The sequence below is a fragment of the Coloeus monedula genome, assembly GCF_965178545.1.
Source record: "Coloeus monedula genome assembly, chromosome: 1".
In the NCBI taxonomy this organism is placed as follows: domain Eukaryota; kingdom Metazoa; phylum Chordata; class Aves; order Passeriformes; family Corvidae; genus Coloeus; species Coloeus monedula.
Window position 1 is genome coordinate 107,613,873 of NC_138781.1, and position 23,885 is coordinate 107,637,757.

General features: G+C 38.1%; 1 protein-coding gene across 1 annotated transcript; it reads right to left on the minus strand.

Moving 5' to 3' along the window:
* Positions 1-785: 785 nt before the first annotated feature.
* Positions 786-23,885, minus strand: RAB12 (RAB12, member RAS oncogene family). The gene is made up of 6 exons (XM_082285290.1): positions 23,494-23,885; positions 11,873-11,933; positions 3,964-4,102; positions 3,353-3,442; positions 2,301-2,405; positions 786-2,020 (listed from the first exon to the last, which is right to left on the minus strand). The coding sequence occupies exons 1-6, from the start codon at positions 23,735-23,737 to the stop codon at positions 1,907-1,909; spliced, it is 753 nt and encodes a 250-aa protein (XP_082141416.1). The 5' UTR covers positions 23,738-23,885; the 3' UTR covers positions 786-1,906.

Sequence of the window (23,885 nt, forward strand, 5' to 3'; positions counted from 1 at the left end):
GTTGTCAAGTTAAAATCCACTTTCCATAATTTTCCCTTCCTTGCTACTGCCCACAGTATCATCTGAACTCCTAGAAGTGCTTTAGAAATCCATTTTATCTCACCAATAGGATAGTAAACTGTAAGTTTACTATGTAAAAAAGCAAACTGCTTAGGCACAAGGTGGCAGAAGACATAAGCACAAATATCAACCATGCTTTCCTTAATTTGTCAGTAGAAATCCAGGTGTGCTACATACAGGCCTGCATGGCATTGAATTCAGAATGTCAGAGCTTACTCAGTGAAATAAGGGCTTTTTTTTTTTTTTTCATTTGTGTTAACAGTTGTGTCTTTTTTTCTCCCATAAAACAGAGAGAAGCTGTTAAAGTCAGTGGTATACCTTACTGTTCAGTGCCAGAGTTCAGGCTAGAAGAGTGGCAAAAGTGACAAAATGGGTTCCAGCACCAGAGAATGTAAAGTAGAGAAGCTGTAGTGTGAAAAAGACTGGTTCATACTTGTGTTGTCAGTGTAATTAATAGTCTGGCGACCACCTGCTAAGACAGCATGACAAGCAGTCACATGCTATTTGAAGATATCAGCTGGGCCAGGTCATCACTCTCCCAACAGAGCAGTGATCAAGGTGAACAACTAATGTCTGCTGCTCTTCCAACTACACCTAAAGGAACTGTTAAACAGAAAATTAAATCATAACAAAATTAACACAAGTGTTGTTCCATATTCCACATTCTACCTTTTACCCATCACTTGATACTTGCCATTCTAATAACAGGTGCAGTTCCACTGTCATTCATAAATACAAAATTTTATTTGCACTTCATTAGTTTAGAAAGACCACAATGTTTCTCAATACCACAACATTCAGGACACACCAAGTTATTCAAATATGTATCTACTGATTTACCACAGCTAAACTAAACAGTGCATTTAATAAAAGATATACCAAAGATATAATTCACAAGTTCATTATCAGACAAAATCCTAACACAGTATTTGCTTGATGGGAATAATTTCCACCATTAGGAAAGAAAATAATTTTACCTTAGCTTCCCTTCCCCCAACCCTACAGATGTCCAGACAAAAATACACATATATATTCCTTAACACAGGAAAATGTATCATCTTAATTTTTTTTTTTTCAAGAATTTGTCTAGGACAGCAGCATTGCTTTTTATACCTTCCTTTAGAGCTTGAATATATCTCCATCCTTTTATTGAAACTTAATGATTCTTGTAACCAAATTTACGTTTATGCAGAAAATTATATATGCTATTTCAAAGTGCAATCTTAGATCTGCACCAGGTGTGATGTCTCAGTACACAAAGAAAGGGTGCAGCATTAAACAAAATAAATAAATGACTGCCAAAAATTAAACTTAGCTTTTCAATAAATCCAGTCAGCAGAGGATGCTACAGCCAAAAATGTTTTCACTACATTAAAAGGAAACGTAATGCTGATTATGGAAGCTTTGTACATAAAGTCCTCTGTTTTTAAAAAATTTGTCTTTAAAATAGTTAGCAAAGCACCATATACTTATCTTCATACCAGAAGAGCTTCTGCCTGCCTGTTTATAATAACAAAGAACTATTACAACATTTATGTCAAGAATAGGTATAGATTTAATTTCTCCTCCTCCTCAACTGGATGTGTGGCAAACCCCCACCGACTGTACAGTATTTATAACACTGGGGCAATGAATGAAACATCATTGTGAGGGAGAGGGGTAATAATTAAATGTTATAGTTGAATCCTACATAGGATTGCATATTTGCATATTTACAAGTTAGTGTGTAGCTCTGACTCGAATAACAAAGTGCAACGAGAAACTGCCAAATGATTGTAGTGCAGAGTAGTACAGATACTTCCTTTACCCTCCTGCTCCTATTTTTCACTCTGGAGGAAGTAACAAGTCAACAGCAACGGACATGTGGCCTTGGGGGAGGCAGTTCTGGTGGGATTTCTGGCTCTGGTTGCAGGGACAGGATACTGTTGGACAACTCATTTCTTATAACATCCAGTGGCATCTTAAAGAAAAGAAAAATCACCTGTAAACAGTCATCTGCATAGAAAGAACTCATTTCAAGAGTTCACTGACAGCCAATGCCTCAATTTCAGGATCTTTTAGATCTTACTAGTGAGATGCAGTGGTCAACAGTCTGTGACTGCATCATGCCCACTATATATTATCCAAGATTTTCACCTGACAATCTGTACTTGCTCTCTGTCCTCCCAAGCATGTGCAGTCATTATTTAAACATTGATCACTTGTGTGACCAGAGGAATACTACCACCTGAGTATTTTACCTTTTTCAGAATGTCATCAACAAGTTTTAGAAATATTTCATCCACATTAAAATTATCCTTGGCACTGGCTTCACAGAACCGCATCCCAGTTATCTGCTGTGCAAACTGATGGGAGAGAAAATAAAATAACTCCATGAAAATATGTGCAAACAGCAACAGATAGCAAATATATCCTCCTCATAAAACCTTAAAAAAAGTCCCAAACACACAACTTTCCCCAAATCTGTGACTGCACTCTAATTCAGTTAATAATCCTGAATCTGCATGGTACAGCAAATATTGCAACATATAGCTAATTTTTGCTTAAAGTAAGTTTATTGGAAAAGCATTCTGCATTTGTTCAGACTTACATCTGAGAAATTCATGTATTCAGTTGACACATATTGCTGCAGACTGCCAAAAAGTAAGAACCCAGAACAGCTAATCTCAATTTTATTATTCAAAATGTAGAAAAGGGAAGTACAGATGCAAGAATTAGCCTTGACTCCAAAAGTCTGGAATTAGCCTTCACTTCCAAATGTTTGTGTATGCCCATACTGACATTGTTCTGACCAAGATGGTGCTGAGTATCACACTACAACAAACAAACATACACTCTTGCCATGTTCCTTAACACTTTTGGGTTTGCACGAGAACAAAAGGAACATGAAAGCAAAGGTGAGCCAAATAATCAAGCAGGGCTGTTGCCTGTCCAAAAATGGTACTGAGAAGCAAACATCTGAAAGAAGGCCCACAAAGATTTCCTGAATAGAGATACATCTCCATTAGTAATTCAAGTCTTCACTACCCCTTCAGAGCCCAAAAGGAGTATCCCCTACACTACTGTACAGTGTAACCCAGCTTGTAGCTTACTCTTTCTTCAGACCAAAACCACACTACTCCAGCAGGAACACAGATAACTGCACTTTATATACAAATAAACACCACATGGATTTTGAGAGACCACCACCACCACTCTTAATACACTCCCTGCATCCAAAAGTCTGAACAAGAGCAGCCATGGACCATCAGCAGCAATGCCACAACAGCTTTGCCTCTATACCTGTCCTTACCTTCTCTCCCTGCTGCCGAGTAATCTCTCGATCAACTTCACAGTCCAGTTTATTTCCAACTAATAGAAGCTCTGCATCTTCTGAAGCATACTGCAATTAAAACATTTCTAATTAACTAAACCTAGAAACATAAGATTTTGTGACTCAAACACAACACAAAAAAAGGGAAATTCCTCTACTAAATAAGGAGTCACACTGACAGAGTTTATAGGTAAACATTCTTCCCAGCATTGTTTCAAAAATTTTCAGTTTTTAAATTCCATTTTTAAAACATGACTTGAGAACTAGCTGTTCTAGTTTATCTAAGAATGAACATAATGACCTTATTTCACAGACAGGAAACAAACCCTCCTCCCCCCACTGCACAGGTTAATGAGCAGTGTTACAGATTTTCACTGACACTTCTAACTGGGACAATTCTAGTTCAAGAAAGCAGGAGTGGACAATCATTTTGCAACAAAAACACATCAATGTTAAATCCTGGCTAAAAGACATCACTGAAAATTAGCTGACAGTAGTTTATTAATTCTAAATTGATGACGCAAATTTCTTTGAGGGAAAAAAAATGCTGGTTAAAAAAAGCATGTAAAAATAAAATACTTAAGGCATACCTTATCAATCATTTTCATCCATTTTGGTAAATCGTCAAATGTTTCCTTCTTGGTGATATCATACACCAAAATAATTCCCTTGGCACTTCTGTAATAAGCTGAGGTAATGCTGTTGAATCTCTCCTGACCTGCTGTGTCCCTAAGAAGCAGCAGCAAACAGTGGCACAAATATTTCACCAATTTGCAAAGTACAGAATAACTTTGTTTACATTTTAATAATAACACCCCCACATTCATTAGAGACACTACATTTCCTTCTACATGTACGAATGTCAGGAAAAAAAATGGAGCAGTACTTTCAATCATAAAAAGTTTTCACATTAAAACTTTATCCCATACTAACTTCACCAAGAAAGGCCACCAAACATTTCTATATGTGTCTGAGAATGAACCTATCCAATGAAAATGTACCAGGAGATAAAACCGGTTTTGAGTTATTGGGGTTTGTTGTTTGTGGTCTTTTGGTTTGGTTTTTTAACAGCCCTGAAAAAATTAATGGATACATGCTTATCAAACACATCCAGACACCCAACTATAAAATGAGCAATGCACTGATAATTTTGATTTGAGCTTTCAGACTCTTTTTGGATCAACCACAGCAATACAGCCATGGTTCTAAAACTACTGCAGAACCTACTGGCACAGAAGTGAATGAAAAGAGTGAGCAATCACTAAGTGGCAAAACTTTTGCAAGTAGGTACCTGACTTTCACACTCACATCTACTTATCTGAGGTGTGCAAGTAACATTTCCATGCTCACTGTCAGCACTGTAGGTATTTCAGACAGGGTGCATTCACACTGGAGGCTATTTTCCAGCCATGACACTAAGTCACCCATACTAGCTATGGCTTCTGTTCCAAAGTAGATGAGACAGAAGGGTTATTTTTTACTGAACCATGGAAGCTTTTGAACTGCTTTTAATCAGATCATCAAGCCTGCCTAGGGAAGATTTTTGGCAGTTATACTAAAAAAACAGCTGGTGCATATCCTAAGTCTTAAAATGTGACTGGCATCTCAACTGGAAAGTAAGTTATATGGTGCTCCAAAGTGATCAAGCATTTGCTGCTTGAGTTCAGCCTCCAAAATCAATGGATAATTTTGAAATTTCTCTGTTAGAACAAGTCAAAAGATGGATCAAAATTAAAAGGGGAGGGAGGAAAATTGTGTGCATGCGTGTTGTGACTCAAAAATTCAAAATGAATCCTTTTCAACAGTCACATTTTAGACAAAAGGAGGAGAATGAACTTGGGAATGAGATTAACAATGGAGACCTGAAACACTTGTTACCAAGAAAAAAAAAAGGTCATGTTCACAAAATGCCACATTCATTGTCCTGAAGATTTAATCCCTTTAAGGTCTATGCACAACAAGCAGCAGAATAAACTACCACAAACCTAACTCTTCATAAAATGTTTAGGAATTTCAAGAAAGTGAGTTTCAAAGTGAAGTACTTAACTTTCCCCTGGAATTGCCACAAGTGTACTTGATAGCAACAAATATCTGCTAGTGATTTTTATAGAGTAAAGCAGTGTCCACTGGAAAAAGATTTGGAACCTCTGCTTCATAGCCTGCAGGAAAATAATGACTTATACTTCACTGCAAGCCAATGACACTGCAACATGGGGCAGAAGAGAACAAATTCCTATTGCATCCATTTTTGCTTTATTTTTATTCAAATCCCATTTTCAGAACTTTAGAACTACATTCATACAAACCTCTGGGACCCTACAGAAGATGAAAACAGGTAGTCTGTTTCAATAAGGTCAAGCATCAGTAATATTGCAGACCAGTTTTACAGGGTTAATTGGTTGCTTTCTTATCACTAATGAGGCATTTTTTCTAAAGCAATACAAGTTCTGGCAGCTGAAATTATATATATATATATATATATATATATATATATATATATATATGTTACTCAGATCACGTAACTCTACATTCTTTTCTATTACTTCTTTATTATGGTCAGATTCATTTTTTGGAAAGTCCTTTGGATGTTCAGTCCATTAAAAACTTAAAAATTTTAGTACGAACCGTTGATTTTCCACATATGGATAACATTGCTCTAGTCCTTATGAACAGAACGCTCAGAATTATGACCTCACAGAGCAGCCCCTGTCACCTGTTGCTAATCCATCCTACTGATCAAGTGTATTGGGGATGGGATTTAGCTCCATCATTCTGAGCACATGTAACTGCATGGCAGGTGGAAGGGCATACCTCAGGTGGGAGAATACACCAATTCTATCTCTGGTTAGAGCAATGGGAGGAAAAATTGCTTCTTGGTTTTGTCTGTTTGTTTTGCTGGCCAGTCTTTTCCCTCTTTTCTGTGCCCCTAGTGGAACACAGATATAAAGGGGATATTTCAGTCACCTGCCTGTGCCTTCAGGTGAGTGCTAAGGACTTTTAGGAACTCCATCACAGGGTACCAGATCACTAAGTTCATAAATTATAAACACAGAGGGGAAACAAACACACTGATATTCAACTACCCTCCCTGAAGCCAGTCATCAGAGAACTGGATAAGTAGGCCACAAAGAGAACTATGCAACATTACACAACTCTCCCACTCCAGCTATCTCCAATCCCACATTTCCCCATGCCTGCTGAGTGCACTATCTCCAAGTCCACCTGGTACTATCAGCTTCTCCTTTCTCCACAACACCCTCAGGCTCTTTAAAAGTTTATAGCATTCCTAGGCTGCTGCACCCTGGGCTCCCATTTGTGTAGGTCCTTCACCCAAATGTCACACCACCTGTAGCCTGGCTTGCTGGCTATTTGGGACACACCACATGTTGTGGCCAGTTTAAAACACCCATGGACAGCCTGGCTGCCCACTACCTATAATAAATGGCCAGATGACCATTGACTGCCACCTGAGTCACGCCAATTACAGTGGATTATGGCTGACTTTCTTCGCCTTGCTTGAAGTCACTGACTGCCCCACACTTCACCTCTCCTGCTGCAGCAGGTGGAAATGAAACCAGTCAGCAGGTTTCTGATTGTGAGCGTGATATTCTAACCCTTATTTCCTTTGAAAAGTGGAAGAAAATAAGCTGAATTTGCTGTCTCTAACATTACATTGTATTAGTCTTCAAACTGTAAGGTGAAAGTTGGAACACTATTTCTGCAATAAGTAAGTTTAGAATGTAACCCCAGCTACCTAAGTAAACTACAGTTTGAGAAGAGTATCAAGTTGATCTTTAGCATGGAAAATCTCATCTTCTACCAGCTGCTATCATATTTTTCATGAAAATGTGCAGCAAATTCTTCCAGTGCTGAGGAAAAAATGACAACCCCTAATGCAGAGCTAACATTAAAAGTATATCCAATTTCAAATGCCTTCTTCTCATGTGCAGGGCTGGAGCAATTATTCTTGCTATATTATTTTTGTGGATGTATTACCTTCCTGCAGCTGGAGTAACTTAGTAAGGATAGCTACTGAAGCACTAGTGGAAAGCTGGAAGAAGAGATGACCCCTATTTAACCGGGCTAACAGTACGTAACTTCATGACTTTATGAACGGTACTAAGTGCTACTAGTTCTTTATTTGCTCTGGTCAGAATCAACACAACATCAAAAGTCAGTTCAATTTAGTTCCAATTAAACTCCAGAAATTCAAATAAGAAATTAATACAACCTAAACAATGACTTGGCATAACTGAAAAAAAATCCCATCAGACTACTTTTTTTTTTTAAATACTAAAAGCAGTTTTCTTCTGTTGATTTTTTTTTCCAATAAAGTTTTCTAAATGAAAAGCATTGGTCTTTCTAATTTGTAATCAGAAACATACAGTGACTACTCGAGCAGCTATAATCTGCAATTACAGAATCCAACTGCTTGACTGTTTTTTGCTTCCAAAACAGAAACTAGACATCACTCCAAAAAATACAAACATACATTACACCAAACAAAAGCAAATAAAAAAATCACACAAAGCCCATTTTCAAGTGTTGACTTGTCATGTTCTATGGCAGACTGTATAAAACACAATACAAATACAGTTAATCTTAATTAAAATTGGTTTGGATAATTTCTCTTTTACATAAATGTTCTCTCTGTCTATCTAAACCAGTTGAAACAAACACATGGACAGACTCAAAACTGTCTCTTGGCTCTCCAGTTAATGTTTTATGAGTGGTGGTGTAAAGTGGCAGTAGAAGTGAAAATATTTTGAAATTTACAAAAAAATTTAACACTAATTTAACCCTTTCACATGCTCCATGCTTTAATGGAATCTACATGCAATATTTTTAAAAACACTTTAAAGTAGTTTTAGAGGTTAATTCTACCTGTCAAACAGATTTTTTTTCCTCCCATAAACCACAAATATATTTAAGATCTTTTAGTATATAAATAATTTATTTCAGAGGTACTGAACCAAAGAAACTACATTCTTACATATTCTAGGACAGTGATTTTCCAAGACAACTGTCTCTTAGAAAACCCAGCAGGCAGAATGTGAACTTTTTACGAGAATGCACTGGTTTGAAACACCTTCAGAAACAAAGCAAGCTTGTCTTGTTCCCAGGTTGCTGGCTACATTGGGCATTAAACCTGTAGAGGCATCAGAGAGCTCCCTTGGCTCCCCAGTGAGGAACTGGGTGCAGGGGCAGGGCATAACTGCTTCCCACAACCAGGTCCTTCCTTTCAGAGGGGAAGCTGGAAGTGACCATGTCAGCTGCTTGTGTCAGTGACTGCCCAGATAACTCAGGTGAGAGGGCACAGTCAGGCACCTGCCTGTCCTGCTTCAAAGCATCAGTGAGAGGTTCCTATTATTTGATCCAGTTTTCCAGCTTTGAAGCACTGATTCACAGATGCTTGCATTTACCTGGACACTTACACTATCCAGTACTTCCAGTTACTCTACCTCATGGCTTGAGCTGCATGCAGGCATTGCTTCTCACAGGACACAGGAGCTTGTGTCAGCCTAGAACTGCAAGGCAGAAGCTGATTTACTGTATCCTACCACTTCTGGCTACCCAAGGGGCACTACTAACTGTTCCACATGGCACAGAATAGGTGGATACTACTCTCTGTTCTCAGTGAAGCTCTATCATTACATCATCTAAGAAGTAGAAGGTTGTTTCCAAACTGGAAGTTGGGGAAATAAGGGAAGCAGGGACCAGACAGGAAGCTAGAGGTGAGAGCAGACACCTCCGTGATCCTCAGGGCACAGCTGCCAATTATGAAAGGAACACAGCAGACAAGCCCTTTTGTATTCTACTCTCCTAACAGCAGCAGGTGTGAAAGCTGCTTTCAAAAGGACATCTTGCAGACCTAATTGCTTGAAATATTCAACACAGTACTGTTTTAATGCATCTTTTGATAAACTCAAGTGGTAGAGCTTTGTGGAAAACACTCTGCTGATAGCAGTCAGGGGAGAGACAGGTCAAGTGACCATAAAAATACCAAAGTGAAACTTAAAAAAAACCTGTTCTTGTTTCACTCCTGAAGTAGAATCACCAAATTACTAAAAAACATAAGCAAAATTGCATGCTTTGAAATGTACCTTTAGTAATTCTAAGGAAACAGATAAGCATAACTTCAGAAATTATCTGTTCACTGAATAAAATAGTTTTCTTGTAGTAAAGTTACTGCAATCAATGTACGTAACACTACCAGGAAGTATGAGGCAACCGAAATTCTGTCACTGTGTAGGTATGAAAGGAGACTGATTTAGCCATGCAATTGAACTCTGCATTCCTGAACTTCCAAGTGTTTGACTTGGTAGACAGCTTTCCTCTTCAATCTAACCACTGGAGGTACAATAAGGAGCTGAGGGAGCTGGGGTTGTTTAGCCTGGAGAGGAGGCGGCTCAGGGGTGACCTTGTCATTCTCTACAACTCCCTGAAAGGTGGCTTTAGCCAGGTGGGGGTCGGCCTCTTCTCACGAGTAACAAGGGACAGGACAAGAGGAAACAGCCCCAAGTTCCACTAGGGAAGGGTTAGATTGGCTACTAGGAAAAAAATCTCTTCACCAAAAGGATTGTCAAGCATTGAAACAGGCTGCCCAGGGCAGTGGTTGAGTCACCTTAACAGACATGACCCTTGGGGACAGTGTCTAGTGGGGGACTTGGCAGCACTGGGTTAATGGTTGGACTCATTGACCTTAAGGGTCTTTTTAAACCTAAATGATTCTGTGATAATAAGAGTTTATAGGTAGGCCCAACAACATACACAACACAATTCAGAATTCATTAGCAAAAGTCATACTTATCTAATTGCTTTTCTAAAAAACTAAAAGCATGCCGAGGCAGTTTTAAAGATTAAGTATAAGAACAACATTTTAACAGCCACTGTTGGAGACAAAGTGACACTTAGGAGCAGGATGTCATGTTCACTAATTTTATCATATTTTAAAATATTATCTCTTTACATTGTGTCTTCCTTGCCATTTTAGTAGGGCTTCCCACAGAAGTTATTATCTCATCTTAGCAACCTATGAACTTTTAAACTTAATTTTTGAAGTTTCCTATATCCTACTAGCATATTCTCAATATGTGGAAAATAATGGTTTAAACATCTCTTTTCCAAAAAAACTTCATTCCTAGAATATATTTATTCAACATGAGAATTGTTTTTATAAGCTTAGCACATTTCACAGTACGAATGCATATTAGGCATACATTAGCATCTCCACATCAGAATTTTCTGTTACCTCTGTCAGCTTCAGCAGACCCTGGCTAACAATTGCTGGCTCAACTGCCAGTCTTGTGGTCATAGGTTTCCAAACAGGGACAGATGAATGAAGACATGCCACTAACATTCAAGTGTTAGGTGACTGATGAGACCAAAGATGAAGCAGCAGTTAACTCAGAGGGAAGCAAGACAGACACATGGTGTGACAGACAGAATTGATGGTGACCTGCCAAGAGGAGTTAGTAAACTGAATTCACTGCATCTATGTAGTTAAGAACAAAAAACTACCAGAAAATCCCAAAAGTGTAATAAAAAGAATATTTAGAGCTTTCCCCCCCTCCATGGATTGTTAGCAGCTTAAACAGTTTAACTACAATGCCAATTACGCATCACACACTGTTAATAAACCAAAGCTAAGCTTCTACACAGTAGTATGTAAGATTAATGTATAGAACATAGCTGGTTTATTCTCTCATAATTATGTTTATGTATTGTACTGCTCTGCAAAACAAAGGAGCTGTTAAGCTCAATAATTTCTAAACAACAAAAACCGTATTTATCACTAACATGGAGAACCATTACCAGAAAACATGTAGCCTACTCCAGAAAGGAAGAGTTTAGCTCAGACATCGAACTTCCTGTAGTAGGACATCAGTACCAGTAAAGGTACAGTCTTATTTGCATGAAATTGCTTTATTTTTCCATGCTGTTTAGAGTGGATATGATTTACTTAAGTCTTGAATGCCCTTCGCTTTGAAGTTATTTAAAAACAGTGTCAAAGAAACAGCACTGCCTATACCAAGTTTTAGAAAAACAGATTAGAAAATACTTCACAGTTGCTTTATGATTGCTGTTACAATGAAGGTCAGTTTTAATCAGTCCAGAAAAACAAAGAAAACAAAATGCACTTTCTCTAATGTCTATTTAACACAGTCAACTTTTGTTGTTTGTAGAACTCCTATTTCTTGTGTAGGTGATGTCATTCTTCCAGGAAAAGGGGCTCGAGGCCTTTGTGATGCATTAATATTTCAGTAATTACACTCATGCCCTACTTCTAACTTTATCTCTCCTTCTCCTCCTTTACCCTCACAAAAATCTAAGAGCTATTTGATTTTGTTTAAGTCTTGTGGGGATGGAGGAGAGAAGTAACAGGGTAAGAGCTAAACCAGCTTATAACAGTTAATAGTAGTATTAGACAAGCATATTAATTCATGCTAGAACATAAAAATTAAAACATACTGCTGGTTGCATGTTTGTTTTACTTACCAGATTTGTAATCTAATTTTCTTTCCTCTTAGCTCTACTGTTTTGATTTTAAAATCAACACCTATAAATAAAATACAGTAAACAGAAAAGGAGGAATAAGAAGCAAAAGTAATGAGGGTGCAGTTATTATTTTTTGATACTTTTTATTTTAGATCAACTTGTAACAGTCTGAACAAGCAGAAGGGTTTGCACCACTATGGGTCAACTCAGGAACATCATGGGGATTTGACAACCACTATATAGCCTGTGAGCCATCCAATTTGGCAACATCACAACATAAACCTTCCACTTCATGCAAAATTTCCAGCAGCAGGTAAACCCAACACAACAGTAAAACAACAGGCACAGTATGATTGTTCCTCTCCTGTTCACCTTGACTGTCAAGGACAAGCCTGTTCTACTTCCAACTGGCACAGATGCCCTGGAAGCATGGAGCAAAACCAATCCCTCCACATCAGTTTTGCTGTTTGTGAAGCAGGAACAATACAGGTCTGGCTTCCAGGATGGATGCTTAGCATCTGTAAAGTGCTGTAGTAGAAGTGCTGGAATTGAGGTTGGTTTATAAAGAAGTTTGTCAGCACTGTCATTGTTAACTCCTACAAATATTTATCAGCAAACTTCTTATATTCAAAGAGGGCATTTGACTTTTAAAATTTATTTTATACCTGTATGGTATTTTTATTCACCACCTCAAAACTCCAGTCACATTTTGAATGCACGCTAAATATCAAAGATAGAACCACAAAGACTTTGTTATACAGAAAGATTTTAACTTCTATTAAAAAAAATACTGCTGGCCACCAACACAAGACATACTGTGGTCAAACAATACCTAGACACAAAAGATTACCACCTTAACTACAAAAATATTTCAGGGAATAAATGTCCTAGAATATCATAGATTTGTAGATTGTGAACCTGTTTATTTTAGGATACATTTGTATGAAGATTTTTGTTTCAGTTCTTCCTTCTAAACATCATCCCTCCTAACAGTGCTAAATCAAAAAGGGAGAAATAAAAAGACATGAGAACACGGTTCAGACCCATACACTCAAGCAATAGAAACATAACGTGTTGGAAACACTTTTGCTATTTCACATGCAATTGTAAACTAAGAACAGGGAAGAAACTGAAGAGGAAAAATGGTTTTTATTTTCTCAAACAAGAACTACACATTTTCCTGAAGACTACCTGTGGTAAAAATCGGGTGTCCCTGCTAATATTAAGAAATTAGATTGAATTTTAGCAGAAGGGGCTGAACTTGGCCATTATATCCATACTTTTAGTTTGCAGAGCAGGTGGACATTGTTCAGTCAGATTAAATAAATGGAAGGACCACTGACCTTCATTCTCCTAAACAAATATCCCCTCTAACAGCTTGCAGCTGGACATTGTATATTGATAAAACTAATGGTCATCACACCATGACATTTGTTCTTGTTCTCCATGTCCTTAATAGAGTCTAGCACACTTAATCACCAATTCTTGGAGAGCTATTCAAGACATATGATGCCTGTACTTCACTTACCAACAGGTATCTCATTCAAACCCCAGGAATGAAACTGTTAAACTGATTTGTACTAAACAGTCTAACATTTTAATGGCAATTTTCAAGTATTCAATGCAAATTGACAAAAATATTAGAATTATTAAAATTTCAAAGAATTTATTAATCCTAACTTCAAGAAATCTTTTTGTACACTTCTGAAAAGCGGCTGTCTGCTAGTGCAAAAGCAGAAGAGAAATGACCCAGCTATGTTCTAGTATCCAAAGTGTGCGAAATGAGAACTCTTGTAATTCTATTCTAATAATGGTATATTTTTAAAGAAACACGTCAATTTCTACTGTTATAAGCCTTTTCTCTATATAAATGCATTTAAAATATAAAATGCAATTGTCTTAATAGTCACAACCTTGTCTACAAGATAGTAACTTTACTTAATTAACTGTAATTGCTTGCCTCAAATCTCTTCTGTCCTCAAGGAAGTTTGAATATAACTGCCCAGACATCTCAATCCCAATTCCCAATCCTGCCATTCTGTCATGCACAACATATTATATTATTTGCCATTTATCTGATATTAAAAAAGTCTAAACCATCTCTGATCCTAAGGTGAGTGTTAAAACCGCCACAGGGACTTAATGAGTGTTTCAATAACTACAAAACCAAAGTATTTTTATTTTTATGGAAGTGGTTTATACACTGCTGTCTTACACAAACAAGAAACAAAAAGCTTTTGTTATATTTTTAAAAATGAAAAATAATGAACTATGGAGAGAAAATTCAACTGTTGTAATAAACCACATTTTCAACCTGGGACTTCCTGGGACTGGAAGGCACAATATATGAATAAAATGAAGTAGAAAAAAGCCTACATATTAAAGAGATGGTTTCAAAATAAATAATATGTCAACAGTATTCTTATTTTAAAGGCAGATCTTTCTGTTAATCATCCTAAAGTTATACCATGGAATATTTCCCTACTGTGAAATTTTGCAAGGAACAATACATACAAGTAACAGTTTTGGAAAAGCAGACAATCTTCTACAGAATTGTTTGAATCATTTAATACTTAAGTCAGACAGAATGCCAGAACTGTGCAGAGGTTGCTCAACTACTTTTCATAATTAGTAATGCTCTGCAAGCATCAACACAATACCAAAAGCATCATGTCTGCCAATACTGAAGGAAAAAATCAGGCAGCTTTCCTTTTGCACACGAAGAAACAAATTCTTAAGCCTGTCAGGTTTCATTAGCATGTTCCACCATAGACTGCCAAAGCCAGTGCTTTGAGTTTACATACAAATTAGTAATTCAATTAAAACAACAACACAATAATTTGTTTTCCACTTCAATTTCAAATATTGCATTGAATTAAGAAAAAGGTCGATGAAAGAAACTATTTAGCTTGACATATGTTAATGGAAATACCTAAATGAAAAGTTTTGCTATCCATACAATTACTCCAGCATGTTTTTATATATAGTTCAATAAAATATTAGAATCAACAATTACTCTTGACAATTCCATTAAATCTGAACAACATATCTTATAAAAAGAAGTGATTTTAAAAAGCTCTCTTTAGCTGCTACAACACCAGCAAACTATCAGTGGTTTGCATGCTACCTAGCTTGCATTTAAAGGCCTGCTGGCTAATTTATTGTCAGTGAATAAGAAAATATACACATGCCAGGAAATCTGACAAGTGCATGTGCTTATGACCATACTGAAGTGTGCCACTTGCCAGCTCACAGTGATGTAAGGGGAACGAAAAGGCTTATTGCAATCTCCCCTCCCATTAAAAAGCCAGCCTTGTCTCTATGTATCAGGCTGGCACGGGTAACAGGCAATCAATAATTTTCCAGATTTATTACACTCAGACAACAAGTAAATCCAAATCACCATCTCTCTTTTTATGGATTAAAATGGTATGTGTTTTGGATGTCACATTTTGACCCTCATTTTTCGCTAGAAAGGCCTTTTTCAGGAGTCCAAACAAACATCTTACGAGAACTAATGAAAAATGCACAAAAATACACATCTCAGTCTCTGGTTTGGGTTTCTGATTTTGCACTTATTTAAGCATTTGAAGGTATACTGATTGAGCTTGCGCTACAACTTAAAACTGCAAAGGAGCAACTCTTCTCTCCCCACAGCCTACATATATGTCAAACAAGGCATTAAGGACAGCACCACTAACGTGGTGTGTATCACATAAGTAAAGGATTTGCAACATTTTATATATACATTATAACCATATATATGGTTGTTCTTAGTAGCACATGAACTTTGGATGAAAAATATACTTTGTGCAAAGAACATATATTACAACATGCACTCAACTGAAGCTATGCCTGCCTCCTCCAGGAAAAACAAAGGGCTACTAGGATAGAAGGGTTTAAAAGTATATTAAACACACAGCCAAAGAACCCATCTGCACTCTTTTCAAAACTAAACAGCCTTAAAAGAAAGAGAACAGAGACTCAAAATAGAAGTTCTAGATAAGGGCAAGTCACTGAGGATGACATCTCTTGTCAATGAACCAACCTTGAAACTGTTTCAAACTCAAGACTGAAATCCTATAAAAATGAAACCGAGTCCAGAACTGACTACAGTAGGTTAATTTCTCACCCCAAACAGGAACTAGAAGTCATCTACAAAAGCACAAACTGAAATACAACTGGGTGCAGTGCTTCTTTTTAAAGCTAAAAGTATTTGTTTAGAAATAAAATAGCAAAGAAACTTCTTACTATCCACTTTGTGTTTAAGTTTGCAATATTTAATTTCTTTTCATAAGAGACAGAAAAAGAAAGTGGAAACAGTTTTGCTTAATGCACACAGAGTGACCTTTCAGTGGACAAGATTTCCTGGTAACAAAGTTAATGGAAGAGCTGGGAAAACAGATGCAAATAGAGCACAAAAAACCCCTCCAACTAAAATCAATTCCAATGGATTCAGTTTTCAGAGGCCTATTAGTGATTTGCATCAAAGTAATTCAATCAGTGAAAGATAATCAGACCGTGCTTAAAGAAACACAATCAGTTTAAAAATTCAAAGGTTATATACCAATTAGCCATTAAAACAGACATATAATTTGAAGACTATGACAGATTATTTAATTTGGACATCTGACAGCATAATGCAAAAATTTTTCTTACTTATGCTACATTCAATAACTAAGGTCACATGAGTTTTGACGTAATAACCATCTTTATTAGTCCTGGTCTGTAACTCAAACAATACAATACTTACACCTATCCCAAAACTGCCAAAGACAACAAAAAGATGCTCAAGAGCATGCCTTCTGATTACCATCATCTTGGGGGGGGGGGGGGAAGCAATCCACAACAAAAGGTACATAGGGAGGACAGGAAAAGGTTATAGAAACTGCTCCCAGGAAAAAAAGCTCAAACCCATTTTGTCTTATTTTAATTGAAGCTCTAGGGCAAGCACTTAGTTTTTAAAACACACCAAAGTGGAAAAGCCTCTTTCAAACTGCATGTTATAAATTAAAAAAATTTAAAGAAGAGATTTGGAATCATTTAGTGCTGAGTCAGATATAAGCCTGTGTGGGGATTATTTTAGAGGCAGGTAAAATACATTGTCCATAGAGCTTCAAACATGTAATTCTAGAATGATTAACATGCAGACATTTGAGACTGCTCGCCTAAAATAAAAGTGTACCCATACCTCAACTGGCAACTGTGCTACAGACTAGAATGAAACAGATACCAAATATTTTTCTTCTGTATAATATACATGCAGTGAGTAGATTTTGAAGGTGTACTTTCAAGTGATTTTTTTCAATACACGTCTTCTAAACATTTCAGATGCTTGGTACTTCCCAATTCAGTGAGAATGGAGAAAATTATAATTTCTTTACATTCTTGTGAACAGTAAAATCATAAGGCCTTTCAGAAAATGTAGGCTTTTGACACTATTTAGGACACTAAGTTCAAAGCATGCACCAAAATGTTGGTGAACAGAACGAGGTGGAAGAAGAAGAAATTGGAAGGAGTATTTCTCTGTGGTTTCATGAACAAGACTTCTTTTCAAACTTCTGATTATAAAACAGAAAAACACACTGAGCTACTGGTCTGCAACTGCCTGACATGAAAGGAAAACTGAATGGAAAAAGAAAGGTTATTTCACGAGCAACACTATTTAGATTTTTAGAAGGCAGAACCTATTACAAAATCAGACTGAAATCAGCATTTTGTTTTGAGCATCAAGCTTCCCTCTCCTTGGGATATCAGCAGAAATGAGTTGTAGAAGTGTTGCTACCCAACTTCCAGAAGGCCCAGGGAATCATATGGCCCTATTTTCTTCTTTTTCTTTGCTACTGACACGCTCAGCTGTTCACAGCAGAGACTGAGTCTGACAGCTGCATTCCACTCTCCTTGCAAACTAAGCTTCCCATTTGACACCATTCAAGTGGCCTCTTCACTCTGCCTGTTGTTTTACTTGCGTATTCTCATATATGTCCTGACTAGGTGCTACAAGGCTCTCTGACAGTCCTGTAGTGTTGATATAACCCAGTGCCCGAATATTTCTATCAGCTGAAGTTAACAGCTAGTTTATAAACAAAAAAAACGAAGTCAACTTCAAATTTACTCTTCCTTGTAACCTCTTGTTAATTAAAACCCCATACCTTCACAAAACCCTGTTCCTAAACCCTAATAATTTATATTATCTACCTACATTTTCCTGTTTTAAATTATGGTTTTGTTCACTTATGAGGATTCAAATGATTATGCATAGCAAACCATTGCTGACTATACCAAATGCTGTAAAATACACTTAGTTGACACATCTGAGGCAAACAATGACTGGCCAGGTGTTTTCACTTGCTGGAGTCTCTATGTTGTCTGTTACAAGTGACTACACTGCTCCTAAAGGTAAAAGGCAACTTCCAGGGGACACAGGCTTCTGTCATAATTTGCACTTCTTAAGACAAACAAGGAGGTTCATATGTGCTCCCTGATTATCTTAAGGTCTTGTGGAAGACAAAACTGTTTTTCTCTGTGAGTTTCCAGCCTCCTGCTCTTCTCTGTTTATAGTTCGGCAAGAAACTGCAGTAGCACCATTAATAAGGTATTGGTATGGTTTATTTACACCATTCTGCACTAGTCAAAAAGCCAACACATAAAGCCAGCTGTATTAACACCCTGGATACACAAAAGAACAGTCAATTCTCAAAGAAATACTTATCCCTCATCAAAACTTCCTTCCTTTTATTATACAACAGCAGAAATTTCTCACCTTGTGTTTAGAGCTGTTTCTTGATTAAAGCAAGAACATCTTACTGTTACTTTGTCACAATGTGGTAAACTAAGAAACATCTATTTCTACTCTTTCTCCCCTCCCCCCACACCAAGTAAGCTTTCAGTGCCACCTTATTGAAGGGCGAAAAATTTTTAAAGAAAAATTAAAATGAATTATACTTGTCAGAGAGTCCACAGGCACACAAGTGTATCAAAGAGAGAAATGTTCTTCTGGTTCACTCAGGGTGATTTTCTGAAAATTTTATAGATTGTTCTTCCTCTCAGATCACATCTAATTACTAAATTTATTTTTAAGCCATAATTTTGATTTACTGAAAAAAAAAATCCAAATTATTCGTAAGCCACATACTATGTTTACAGTGCCTGTAAGAATGAATACTGATTAGATAACCAAAAAGATTGAGGAGCAACTTAAAGGGCAGTTCTGAAAACTGGCAGGTACTTTTAAAATGAATAGTCTGATATTTTTAAGTGAAAATAATTATATGACAAGCTTATGGGAATGAAACTGAACACTTATGCTGTTAGCCCACATTTTTTAAGGATAAAGAGAATGAAGACAGGTTTGAATTGTGACAGAAACCCCAAGCATATGTATACATACATATAGAAAGATATATATGTGTATATTTGTACATCACATATAAATATCTATATACTGAAGACAGAAGTTGCCTTACTTAAGAGTATTCTGATAAAATACAAAGCTAAAGTTTTCACTATTGTTTTCTGCACTAGGAATTTTGCAAGGACATGGGTATTTTAAAAAAAATAATAGGAAAAATACCACTTGGAAGGAAAAAGCTGTGGACCTCTGTAAATCTTAGGCGTTTCCAACTTCCATACCATTTCACATGAAGGTGAAACAAGGTCAAAGAGCATTTCTGTGAAGTCGAAGGAGTCTTGCACCACAGTGCATTTACATGCCACTGATCTGGATCCCCCAGGCTGCTATTAGCCCAGCACAGATCACAGGTCACTAAATTCCCATCCTGATCCACAACAAACCTTCCCATTACAAACTCCACCTATTATTTTGCTTGTAAATGAGGACCGAAGGAAGCTTTAGTGTTTACTACAAGTGATACTTTGGTTTCCTATGAACAGCTGCTAAAAGAGCCAGCAATGCACAAGGCACATGAACTGCACTGGCATCATCAAGGGCAAGGCCTCTTTCCTGGGATGATTTTAGATCTGGTGAAAAAGAGCTGAAAGATAAGACTAGGTCTCAAGAGACTTTACATACTGAGCCAGCATGTAAAAGAAAAGCTGAGGAGCTCAACTTGATTTGAGGGACCAGGACAATCAGCATCCTGAGAGGTGAGTCAGTACAGGGCCTCAGGTTTGGGAGAGCAGGAACCTCAGGTTCAGAGAATAAAACCCAGAGAGAAGTGTAATAATCTGTGGCAAAATCAGATCGACAGGAAATACTGCTGAGTACAGAATTCTGTAGATCTGTCATGGAAGAAAAACAGCAGAGACACTGAGAATGAACTAAGATTTGGTGGATTAGGTAGGACATACAACCATGAGACTGAGCAGTAGTTGGACAGATGCTGGGAAGAGAACAGAGTCCATTGAATATTAAATAAAGGGACTCTGATGAAAAAGAGGGCAAGATAGCACCATTAAGATATATATATATATATATATATATATATATATATATATATTTAACATCACCACTATGGAGATGTGAATTAGGATATCTTTTAGGATAAGAACTAGTCAGGGAAGAAGCAGAGGCAAACACTCTTTCTTCACCCCCATCCTTGAATCTTCTTACAAACGCAGCAATGAGTATCTACTACCTGTGGAAAGATCATCCTTTTCCACACCATATTTGGCATATTTTTTTTATTTGTCAACTCTGGAAAACCTTCAAGTGATAGCTTTGGATTCTGCTCCTATGTGAACAATGCAGGTGCATGGGGGGAGGCAACAAATAATAAATGGAGATCAAATTTTACTTTAAAAGTGTAGATTTATATTTGTTGACAAAGCTAATATGCCAATATTAGCCTTGAACAAGTTATCATTCCATTACAGAAAGACAGTGGATTTAACACTGGCATGGAGAAAGTAATTTTACATTTTTCAAAAATCAGTAAATATTTGAGCATGCTGGGTATTCTCAGTGCTATGTAAATAGCAGATTTAAGGAGACACAATATTCCATGCAACTAATTTCATGCCCAAAATAAATACATCAAAAGAATTTTAGATCAACAGCACATTGTGTACCGTTATGAATAATGTGCTGAAATCTGCCAAGCTATTTTTGAACACTTTCAAAGAAGTTCCGTATATGAGCTGAGACTGAAGACATGTTGATGTGTTTTTATTAGAGAATTTTCTTTACCAATCTGGCAATGTAGTCTTCTTAAATTAGCATTTAAATACTGTATCTTTCTTAATTGATTCCACACCTTCCCTTTTCTGCAGAAACACTCCACTTTTCAATGACACGGCATTATTATCAGCACTTAGGGACAGGAGACAGAAAAGGTCTTTGTACATTTGCAATTCTTTCACTGTCGGAGGAAGTCCTCTGAGTAGCCTCTGCTTTCATACAAAAGCTTAAGGTGCTAAATGTTGTTCTCTTTGTCCTACACATCCACAGGTTTAGTATAAAAGCATGAAAGTAAGGTTGAGGCCATTAATTCCAAGGTAAGGAAATACATGTTCCAGCATTCCATTTTAAATACAGCTTTGCTAATATAAGGTACATAAAAGAACATGCAGTTTTTTGGTTGATTACATAGCCTTTTCAAATTAAATCTCAATATATATATTCAGTTTAGATAACTTCCTCTGAAATTGGATCAGTCACAGGGTTTTCACTGTTTCAAAACACATTCTCCACTTGCAATTCTTGAAAACCACTGCAGTTAATGGTGACAAAGGAAGAGCTTTAGGATTTCAACTGTGTATTAGAGGCTGAACTCAGGTTGTTTTGGAGTGTGGGTTATTTTCAATCTATATGAAATGTAAATAGCAGAGGTTACTTTTTCTTACTTTCTAGTGCAAAAAAAAAAGCAGAGTATGAGCTGACTATGAAAAGCTCTTTCATTTAGCATTCAAAAGATCTGGGGGAATCTCAACAGTTCTCAAGTTTACTCTGAGGACCTTGAAAGAATGCCATTACTATTGAGTCCTTCTACATGTATTTTGGCACAAGTTGATTTCTCTATGCTCCTTTATGTTGGCACAATTCGTACAACAAAATTATGTAACCTTCTGTCTAGCAGCATATCACTACTTATTTCCTGTTTTTTCTCTAAAATAAGGAAGCTTTTCTGCTTCAATCACTGTCTCAGTTATTTAGGAAATCAGTTTTGTTCAAAAGGCACCACCCTGGAAGTCTGGACCGGGGTCTAGACCACCTCCTCTCATTTCCCAAGATTCACAGCAGGAAACTAACCCCAATTACAGAGAGCAGCCCAGACTTGAAGCAACCCTTAATGTGGGTCAACCTAAACAAGATGCAGGAGAGTTAAAAACAATGTCTAGACCAGGAGAATGTATAAAGAATGCATTCCTCTATTAGTTGTACTTGAGTTGTACTATAAATTTAACTAATCTGCTCATCTAGAGAAGCCATCAGCATTTCTTCATTACAACATATCCCTTGAGCATTAATGCCTCTGATATGCTATCACTGTCTTTCTCACTTCTCCAAGGTTAAGTTGCCAACTTCAAAACAAAAAAATTATCAACATAACAGTGCTACTCTGCACTACCATATCTGGATTCTTAGACAGCCTAGGAAAGAATTAAATAACCGAAAAAACACATATTAAAACAAAAGTATGAGTAACTGTGCATTATTTTGTTATTGGAAGACCGTTTTGGATAGTACTAACTCAGCTTCCAAAAGGCAATATAATCACTTTTCATCAGATGCTATAAACTTCCTCACATTCCTAGCTACAATTAAGCATACATATTTTCCAGTGACACAGACTTTAACAACCACCTTGCTGCAATACTCAAGAGTTCAACTCCAAGGATAGGACTCTAATAACAACACAGGCTAACTAGCTTGTTTTCCTCCCTTTACACACTCGTGTATTAAAAGACAGTAGGCATTAAATTACCTCCAAGACTCGCACAGATGACTAAACCATGAATAAGACAGCACACTACAGAACTAGAAGCTTGCTCTCTAGTTAGTTGTATGAAGAGCCAAACACGCAGTGTTCTCAAGAAACAAAACATTAACCTCGGATCTAACATCACAGGGGGTTCTTCATGAAGCCATAGCAGCCATCTGGAGTTAATCTGACTGCAGTCTGGAAGAGTAGCTGAATACATTGGAAGAGTACACAGAATACACACTGCAACTTTTCAACTCCTGAAATACTTCTGTCTCCTTACACGCAACATCTAAGACTTAAGCACAAAAACCTGCTTTACCAACCATGCCTAATTTTTTGTTTAAATTGTTTGCCGTTAGCAAGGCTGAAACAGGACAGCCAGCAGCTTCTCAGAACTCCCAAAGGTAACTAGGACATCCACGATCCTTCCAAGAAGAGCTGTGAAGCCCCTGAGCTTCCCACGGCCTAGGAACCCACCCGGGGAGACCCAATCCCGCTGGCCTGGGCGGGAAGGGGACGGGGACCACCGCGCGTCCCGGAGGAGCGAAGGGTCTGGGAGGGAATGCCCGGCACGCGGAGAGCGGGCCCGCACTTGGGGAGAGGCGGGACAGGGGCTGGGGAAGGGCAGCCGCCGCACCGAGCCCCGCATTCCCACGGCCGGGCCCCGAGAGCACGGAGGGAGGAGAGCACCCTCCCCCGGGACGGGACGGGACGGGACGGGACGCGCTCCCTTACCCACGGTGGACTTGCAGGCCTCGCAGAAGGTGTCGTCGGTGAATCGCTCCATAAGGCTGGTCTTGCCCACCCCCCGCGACCCAATGATGATCACCTGCAGCTTGAAGTCGGCCGGGCGCGGCGGCTGCTTCCTGCGGCGGGACTGTCCCCCCGAGAGCGCCGGCGACCCCGCCGCCGAACCCGCCCCGAGGTCCAGCCCGCCGCCCCCCGCCCTGCGCTGCGGCAGCCCCGAGCCCGGCTCCATCAGCGACGCATGCGGCGGCGCCGCGCTCCCTCCCCGCCCTCCCCGCCACCGGCGCCGACCACTGCGAGCCAGGGGGAGGAGGGGGCAGCGAGGACGAGACGCGGCCGCCGCCCGGCCCTGCCCGAGGGGAACGGGAACAGCCACAGGA